A 9,505-nucleotide genomic window follows, 5' to 3' on the forward strand; every position below is an offset into this window, starting at 1 on the left:
CAAGACTCCCGTCTCCTTCTACTTCCGACTCACGTCCCCGGCCGCAAGATCTCGAGCATGCGCAGAACGCAAACTCCGATATGTGATACGATGCTGGTATACATGCAGGTAGAAAGCCGAAGAGTTATGAATGAGTTACTAACTAGTTATCTAGGTGTTCTTATCCGATTTCGCTTGTCCGTTCATGTACCGATTTCTGTGCAAAGTAGATCGGTTAAAGGTGTTGACATGCATTTTAAAAGTCCTGTTGAGTTCTTAGTCGTGTATTTACCTGATTATGACTCTTGGCAACTCTGCCAAAGCACTGAATTATAACACATCCTGAGGCAACCGAGGGCCTAGTTATGTCATTGTGATACTAGTCAGTGTATCATCCTGCCAGTGTATCATCCAAGCAGATGAGCAGTGAGATGGGCGCTGGGTTACATCACATGGCACATTTGCATATCTGGCCAACCGTGCAAACATGTCTTGCTTTGTTTGTTCCCTTTAGGCTCTGTTCCACGGCAAGTTCATCGACACTGGATTCTCCCTGCCCTTCTACAAGCGCATTCTGAACAAACCGCTGGCACTCAAGGACCTGGAGTCAATAGACCCCGAGTTCTACAACTCCCTCATCTGGATCAAGTATGTCCCCTGGGATCTAGCGTATATTGCAAGAATGATTTTGAAGCCGCTTGTTGAGAGAGGAGTTACATCATCGGCTGTACAACCTCAGAGGGAAGGTTTAGAAAGTAAATGTACTATTTGTAAAGGTGAACATTTTTACCTCTTTTAAACTGCAAGCTGCTTTTGCATCTTGTACAGGGCAGAAAAAGCATAATTGAACTGAAGCATAAAACTGAACGCCCATGCTCAAATAATTTTTTCTAATATGATTTAGTCATTAGTTATTGATTTAAATGTAAAATATGGCGCCGCCATGTTTTGTGCTAGGTGACTAGATACACTTTAAAATATTGTAGTGCTGTAAAAAATAGAAATATGGTGCAAAAGATATGCTACACCTAGGTGGCTGACTGCTACACTCCACCTAGGTGGCTGACTGCTACACTCCACCTAGGTGGCTGACTGCTACACTCCACCTGGTGGCTGACTGTCACACTCCACCTAGGTGACTTGTTTTGGGCTCCTCAAGACAAAGGCAGCAGGGTGGTGGTGTTGGAAGACCGGTTTATTGTAGATGTTTGTTGATGATGATACATGGCCTGGTGTTCCATGTTGCCCTCCAGGAGTACTCTCCCTGTATATGTGTGTGGTGTGTGGGGAGGGCTGGTTTAACCTGTGCACACTGATTACTCAACGTGCAAATTTAACTCGGCAAAGTGAGGCTTCCTAAACCAGCCATCCTCCACACACACTACCAGAAGTCAATACTGTATAGTCATGGATTGACTTCCTAAATTATTGATACCCACACCCGCACCCACACACCCTCAAATCAGTGCGGACCACCCAAGGGTGACGCGTGTCTCCGCCCGCATCTCCCTCCAGGGACAACGACATCGAGGAGTGCGCCCTTGAGATGTTCTTCTCCGTGGACAAGGAGATCCTTGGCGAGGTCACCACCCACGACCTGAAGCCCGACGGAGGCAACATCCAGGTGACCGAGGAGAACAAGGAGGAGTACATCAGGTGACCTTTCCTTCCGCTGAACCTCTGCCCTCCACTCGTCTCCCGTTGTCTGGCGACAGCGCCTCAACAGCTGACTCACTGGATTGTAGTCTCCTCTGTTGTTCTGGTGGCCTTTGGCTCTACTGTAGATGAATCATTGCGTCGGCGGTGACGTTGTCACTGTCACGTCACCGTGACAAGTGCTCCCCGGGGCGCATTCACGCATTCGACAACACGCAATTGGAGGACGTCAGAGAACAATCTGTGTAATGAGTAGGATGTCATGATTTGTGAGGGAAAGTGCTGAGAAGCTCGACCGTTTTCGTCGCTCATTAAACGCGCCGCTGGGTGAGCCGTTACTGTAACCTGTCAACCTTTCATTGGTCCATCATGGACCGACCAAATAAGAGTGGCAGGTATGACCGTCTAGTCTGGTCTAGCTGTTGCTATCTTACAAACGCACACTGTTCATATATTTTTCTGCTGTAACAGAAAGACTAAGGCCCAATCCCATTTCTACCCCTTCCCCCTCCCCCTTGTTTTGAAGGGGTAAGGGTAAGGGGTAAGGGGAAGGGGTAGAAATGGGATTGGGTCTGAAGCAGCCTTGGCCGTAGCTACTATCTATCCGTAGCTACTATCTGACCCCAAAGTAAATCTATCTTACCATTTAGGAATTGTCACCAAGCTCTAAATGTGTGAAATGACGTGTCCCGAGGACTGGCTCTCCGAGGACACATTGGTTGTAACGCTGGCTGGGTCCGTGTTCTATCCAGGCTGGTGGCCGAGTGGAGGTTGTCCAGGGGAGTGGAGGAACAGAGCCAGGCCTTCTTCGAGGGCTTCAACGAAGTCCTTCCTCAGCAGTACCTCCAGTACTTTGATGCCAAGGAGCTTGAGGTATGCTGTTTGGTTAGATATTCAGGGACGTTTGTCTAAAGAGTGTGAAACATGTTGATGCATGTTCTTAATTACTAATGACGTAATATGTAGCGTTACTTGCGTAACACATGCGTGAATCCTATTTGTGATTCACTGAGGCCATTAGGCTGGTATTGGAGGCCCAACCCAGGAATTCTTGCATATCTCTATAAATCCTTTGATCAGATAGCCTCTATGATTCATAGAACCCACTTCAGAAGTGGTTGGCTGTTTGCGGGTGTGTGTTTTTTTTCTGTGCTTGTCAAACCGCTTAATCCTCGAGAGCGAATAGCCGTGTTCAATGTCGGGTTCGTTAGCATCCGACTGTAGGCAAAGAGTTTGAAACAATGCAACATAATGTGTAACCTGGATCCATATGTTGTTAATTCATAGGTGAACATTCCAAATACCAAGTAGTACTTTTACATTTTGAAGCTGGAGGTTCAACCGGTGTTGGTCTATTTGTCCATGCAGGTGATGCTGTGTGGCATGCAGGAGATAGATCTGTCGGACTGGCAGAGGAATGCCATATACAGACATTATGCACGCACCAGCAAGCAGATCCTCTGGTTCTGGCAGGTATGAACAACATGTATACAAACATGCATAACCCGGTGCACTGGGGTTAAATTATGTCACGGTTCTCAGGCTGAAAATTCAAAACCCGATGTGTATATATTACTTTTTGAAGAGATTTTTTTGTTTTGTTTTTTAGGCAAGATGTATAGATTAAATGTAAGAAACAAATTCAGAAAATATGTTTAGGTTGCAAATAAACTAACGGGTGACCACCAATTGTTTGGCAGTTTGTGAAGGAGATGGACAACGAGAAGAGAATGCGACTGCTGCAGTTTGTCACGGGCACCTGTAGGCTGCCTGTGGGAGGCTTCGCCGACCTCATGGGTATGCCCCGCAGACGGATATAACACACCACATCTGCCACCCAGAAGCAGCAGTCTTGTTCATTTTATGCATCCTGATGACTCCATTGTGATGTTTTACCCAGGGAGCAACGGTCCACAGAAGTTCTGCATCGAGAAGGTCGGCAAAGAAAACTGGCTTCCAAGAAGCCACACATGGTAAGGCCGCAAGGGTGAACATTCCTCAATGCTTTGGCAGGACTTTCCGGGCGGATCGGGGATTAAGTGCTGCTGACCAGCCCCTCTTAGTCATGGCTGATTCAACCAGCAGTTTTTGTTGTACAAGACCTGGTTTTGGTATGTGTAGCTAGCTGTATAACCTTAGGCTTAAGAGCTTATTGATATTGCACCCGGTTCCTTAGCTGGATGTTATGGACATGAATCAAATAAATGTCTAAAGTAGGGTGGGTCATGTAAACCTTCACCGAAACCACTGTACATGAGATATCGTTAATGAGCTGAAATTCTTCATAGATCCCATTTGATCCAGTTATTAATGTATTCTTTTCTCCTTTTGTGCGACAGCTTTAATCGTCTGGATCTCCCCCCCTACAAAAGCTATGAGCAGATGAAAGAGAAGCTGATGTTTGCCATCGAGGAGACCGAAGGCTTCGGCCAGGAGTAGGAGTAGGAGGTGGAGGACGAAAATCAGATTCAAGTTCCAGGCTTTCTTGCTTTCTTTTTCGTTTCAGGTAGCAGCAATGTTAAAAGGACTGGAGTTGCAGTATGAAGTTGCTACTCTTCTATAGCTTATGGACATAAGATAACACATTCCCTCCTACAGTATATTTTGGTGAAGACATATTCACCACGGTTGCACTCCTTTCCTCACCAATAACTCGACTTGAGAGTCCTTCCCACTTGACCGTTCACCCCTGCCACTTCACACAGATGCAGCTTGCCTTACCCAACTTTTTGAGCATGCAATAAGAGGAGATGGCTGCCAGCCCAACCGTTTACCAATCACGGCATGCTCACCATCGTTTATTGTGTACACGAGCAAGTGCTCAATGTTCTTTCCCATTCATGCAGCAGTACTTTAACGACTTAAGAGAAGAGCCACATGGCTGGCCTATGCACTACTACTAGAAACAACTAAAGGACGAATCTTATATTGTGTATTTGCTGTGATATATTTTTATTCTAAATTTTTGTTTGTACAATGTCGCCGTAGTGAGTACACAGTTAGCAGACAGTGTAAATAACATTTTAACATTTAAAAAAAACATAGAGGATCACATATTCTAAATATTTTGTATCTAACTTATTTTGATTAACCTTTCTGGCGTAAAGATCGCCTAATGAAGCTAATTGGAGTGACTAATTGGGGTATCGGGTAGTAGAGTTGCATCGCTAGGACTCACTTTTACTGACTTTTAGTTTGTTGATAACGTCATGGTTCTGTAAGGATTGAGATGGCTGAGACTGCTGTTAAGCAGCAGTATTTTTTTAAGTGCAATAGTTTTTCTAGAAAGAAAATCTGCTTAGCCATCAAAGCCAATGCGATGTAATAGAGTAGCGATTTTAGTTCATTGGTATTCAGCACAGTTATGCATTTTGCTGTGAGTTATTCCCTCCTCCCCCTCTTGTTCTTAAAGCCGGGCTCTGCAGTTAACTGCTAGATCCACCTGCGTGACACTGGATAGGCCCTCCTCTACCGACGTTGGGGGAGCAAAACCCTGGAATTGCTAGCATGAGAATCAGCTTTGCTGCTGATGAAGTGGGATTATAGGATAATGTATGAAGAAGAGATAGAAGCGAGTTGATAACACCACTTCCTCCCACTGAAGGCTAGCAGCTGATATCTTCTATAGAAATAAGTATTATCACAGGCATCAGAGTCAAATGACTCCATGGGCTTGAGAACTTGGGTTTTATGTAAATATGTTTTATGAATTCAATTGAGAAAACAAATACACAGTAGATGATAACGATCCTCAGCCTTAGCCCAGGGACTGATAAAGCTTTTTGTAGTCCTACAAATTAACATTTGATTGCACTAATGTGAGTGGCCCTAGTTTTATAGGGCATTGAGTATCATGGAATGTAGTGACGTTGCGTTTCTCGTTGTGACCCCAAAGTAAATCTATCTTACCATTTAGGAATTGTCAGTAATGACTAGTAACCAACAGTGCAACCACCTTTTAAGAAGTAATTGGATTGATTAAGTGTATTCTGTTTGTTTATGGGAGGAGTAAAATAAAAGGTATTTTCTTATGACAGACTCTTGTTTTTGATTTTTGCTTTATTTTTTTATCAGATATATGTCTAAGCCCTTGTTTAAGCAGAAACATATCTACAACCCGTCACCTGTCCGTAAGATATTTTTTCAGTAATACATAGTAATAATGCTATTGCTGTGTATCTATGCAAAGTGTCGATCACATTATACAAACATTGACACTACGAAAATGTAGCTTAAAATTTAATGCAATGGTGATTTTAACAATGTTGACATTGGCTAAGTATCAAATGTTGTATTAATGTGGATGAGCAAAATGTGTTGTTAATGATGGTAACATAATTATCCTGTGTGTGAACTTTGAGGAAAGTGTATGAAATCTGACCACGTGAGGTCTCTAGGCTCTTGTGATTCTGTAAGCTACACTACACATTGCAACAGTCAATTGTGCAAGTCAAAATAACTAAAAGATATCTTCCACTGCTTCAGTTATGTTTTTCATTGTTTTGTGTTGGTGATAATGAATAGACAATGTAAACTAGATTTGTGAAGCGATTCTTAAAACGATTGGAATAAAATGACTTTGTTCATTTCAAATGATGGCAATTGTAACATTTTAACCACGATGAATAAATACTGTTCTAGCACCTGGACATCTAAAATGGCTATCCATTTTATTCCTAGTTTTTCAGGTTTAAGAGGAGAATCCTTCACGGTTGGGATTCGATCGTATTTGTGTATTTTGGTCGATTGCCCTGTAAAACATGTTGCGTTTTTTTAATCATTGAAAATGTTAAGTCGAAAATTGTAAGATAGTTCAATATTTACTGGAGCGTAGAGATTTACATATTAAAGTAAAAAAGCTTAAAACCGCTTACAATATTGGTCCCTAACTTCAGACTTTTGATTTACGAATCATCAACATACGTCATAACAAGCCAAAGGCTCATTCCATAGGAATATATGGTTTGGATAGCCTGCTGTTTATGATCGGTCATGCCTGCTTTTGGTATAAGGTGGATATATGGGGAATCCCGTGTAGCGAGGTCGCTAGAACGCTAGAAATTATAACCTTTTCCATTTTAAAAATCTTTTATACATTTTATAATTAATTTTGTGCAGGACCACAAAGTACGACTGAACTGAGGTAGAATTATTTGAACTAGTAGTAGCCCTATTTAATTTTGACCCAGTGTTCTCCGATAATTACCTGATGTAAGGTGACCATTTTAGTATAAAGAATATACGCACATTTATAAATTATTTTTCAATAGCCGAATTGATTTTTGACTGACGGCCATATAAAAACCTAAAGGCAAAGTAGGAACTGTTTGTATGGTTACGTTTCATCACGGGGAATTTAAGAGAGACGACCCACACCCTACCAGTGCAACAATATATGTTGTCCCCCTCCTCGTACAGTGAAAGATGAGTGCTCCAGATCTCCTCAGAACTGTGCTATACACTGTTAATAACTTTTTAAAGGAAGAGAAATACAAAGCGGCTCTAGCCGTTTTGAAAGGATTTCGAAATGGCGCCGTGTAAGTTTTCTCTTTAATCTGTTCTCTCATTTATATAGCAGACGTTTTTATCCAAAGTGGTGTAAAGTGGATAATGAAGCAGCAGCAGTAGGTAGAGGTTAAGCATCTTGGATAGCTACAGGTCGGTTGCAGAGATCGAATCCAGAAACATTCTGGCACTGAATGAAGTCTTTCTAAAGTGGTTGTACTATTTGCCAATGGGGTTCGCTTGCAATGGGTGGACCAGCTCTTCATTTATAGATAAATACTATCTGTATTCAAATACAAAATATATTTAATACAAAGTACTAGGACCAGCTAATTTCTAGTCAGTCAGGAGACTGAATCACTGCCACATGCGTACATCGTTAGCTAGTTATTGTTTTGCATGTTCAGCTATTCATTTATTTACAAAACTTAACCCTGGCACTGGTTGATGGAATGTCACCATTCAATGCAATGCATTTTTTTTACCCTCTCAGGTATGGTGCCAAAATCAGAGCACCCCATGCCCTTGTGATGACATTCCTATTCAGAAATGGAAGGTGACGATAATAATATTAATGATACCTTGCGTAACTGTAATAAAAAATCCTCTTATCTTCATGTTATCATTTTTTTTTCTCTCTGTTTACCCTAGTTTGAACGACAAAATGAGAGCCATCGCAAAAGCCACATATACACACTCTCGCAACTTGGCCTACTTTGTATTTACGTACAAAGGTCTGCAAGCCCTGCAAGAGAAGCTGCAGGGAAAGAGCTTGCAGTCCCATTCCTTCCTGGCTGCTTGCGTAGGCGGATGGCTTGTTTTCGGGGAGAACAATAACATAAATAGCCAGGTGGGAGTGCAACCAATGTACAAGTCTCTCAACGTATTGATACTCTTGTCAATTCGTTGATTAACCAAATATTTGACAGAATTTCTTGTATCTTTTTATTATCTGCTTATACTATTGTAAGATAATGCCTTGTGCTCTAGAAACATTGAAGGGCATTGGACATAAGCAAAGACATTTTTATAGACTAAATTATACATTTATTAAAGTTGCTGTAGATAAGATCAAAGAGCAAAATGTTTGCATGATATGTCGGTAAGTGAATTGCTCTGTGATGTATGTACACCGGTTGACTGCACCCTGCCTCTGTAGGAGACCATTTCGTTTTAGACAACATTTCTGACCAATCAGGTCATCTCTTCGCTGATTGGTTCAGGGAATTCATCTTGCATGTCAATAGCAGGTGCGTTAAATGCAAAACCTCTCAGTGGCTCTCAGATTGACATAGGGATGGGGGAGAGAGTGAGCTGACGTTCTTTTTTTTTTGAGGTTCTTTTTTTTTTTTTATTATCATGCTCTCGCAAATGTTACCTACAGCAGCTTCAATCAGCAATGGAAGTAATGTTTGCTATTTTCTAAATACTAGTTAACTTGTCTATTGAGTAATTGTACTCTTTATCAATGTCCACATTAATCATTGGATTTATTCTGTACATCTTTTAAACAGATCAACATGTACCTGCTGTCCAGGATTCTGTTTGCCTTGGCCAGACTGGCCGTAGAGAAAGGTTACATTCCTCAGCCTAAGAAGGACCCGTTCCCCCTGTTCGCTACCCTAGTTTGGGGCACGGTCCTGTGGCTGTTTGAGACGTACCCACATACACTCCAGCCCTCCCTGCAGTCCTCCATGAACTACCTGTACAACGACAGCAACGTGTGGCATGACATCTCCGACTTCCTCGTTTACAACAAGCAGAGGACGCCGAAATGAATTGAGTGTACAGTGCACCGCTCTAAGTGACAGCGGGCTCGTTAGTGAACATTGTGCAGTTAATTGTGTACAATCGACATGTTCGACACCACGCCATCGTTGCCTATCTTCTATGTTTGAGGATGCTTCTCTATGTAATAGGTTATAGATATTGCACATTAACAATTTGACATTTCAACACTTAGAAAGCAAACTTATGAGAAATCATTGAAGGGGGAATTTTACACACTGCATTTTAAAATTGGACTGTATCGGAGAACGGAATTTGATATTGTAATAATATGGACCGGCCGATACAGAAGAGGGGCTAGCCTTTACAATACAATCAACCCTTGTTGGGTCATGTGTTTTAACCTACACTTGTTTAGTTTAAGCTTGGGCTGAAAGGTGTAATTTAACATGGTGTACGCTACACCAGTGCCTGGTGTCGGACCAGACATGGTGTGTGGTTGTCAGTTGAATGTTTTGCGTGCTCCCATGTTGGGGGCCCAGCCATAACTCAGTACCCATTTAGGCTTCAGCAATAACTAGATGATATTTGGGGTCACGTTGAGTAAATTCTTTAATTATTAAGATAATTTGAATTT

At 42.1% G+C, this 9,505-nt stretch overlaps 2 protein-coding genes across 4 annotated transcripts in view; both read left to right on the forward strand.

Moving 5' to 3' along the window:
- The window catches only part of itcha (itchy E3 ubiquitin protein ligase a), a 25,427-nt gene extending 18,993 nt beyond the window's left edge, over positions 1–6,434 (forward strand). For 2 of the 3 annotated variants that reach the window (XM_056605130.1, XM_056605131.1), the window contains exons 19-25: positions 494–627; positions 1,495–1,635; positions 2,388–2,508; positions 3,004–3,108; positions 3,336–3,432; positions 3,536–3,608; positions 3,975–6,433. In XM_056605130.1, coding sequence (XP_056461105.1) covers positions 494–627; positions 1,495–1,635; positions 2,388–2,508; positions 3,004–3,108; positions 3,336–3,432; positions 3,536–3,608; positions 3,975–4,074 — 771 coding nt within the window. In that variant the 3' untranslated portion in view covers positions 4,075–6,433. Of the gene's footprint in view, positions 1–493; positions 628–1,494; positions 1,636–2,387; positions 2,509–3,003; positions 3,109–3,335; positions 3,433–3,535; positions 3,609–3,974 lie in introns of all 3 variants that reach the window. The other variant, XM_056605132.1, reaches the window with a different exon arrangement.
- A 547-nt stretch (positions 6,435–6,981) lies between these two features.
- On the forward strand, positions 6,982–9,505 carry pxmp4 (peroxisomal membrane protein 4). Its single transcript, XM_056605135.1, has 4 exons — positions 6,982–7,172; positions 7,634–7,696; positions 7,792–7,990; positions 8,655–9,505. Exons 1-4 carry the CDS (start codon positions 7,060–7,062, stop codon positions 8,916–8,918), a joined length of 639 nt encoding a protein of 212 aa, XP_056461110.1. The 5' UTR covers positions 6,982–7,059; the 3' UTR covers positions 8,919–9,505.

Source organism: Gadus chalcogrammus, chromosome 13, assembly GCF_026213295.1.
Source record: "Gadus chalcogrammus isolate NIFS_2021 chromosome 13, NIFS_Gcha_1.0, whole genome shotgun sequence".
NCBI classification, from domain to species: Eukaryota; Metazoa; Chordata; class Actinopteri; order Gadiformes; family Gadidae; genus Gadus; species Gadus chalcogrammus.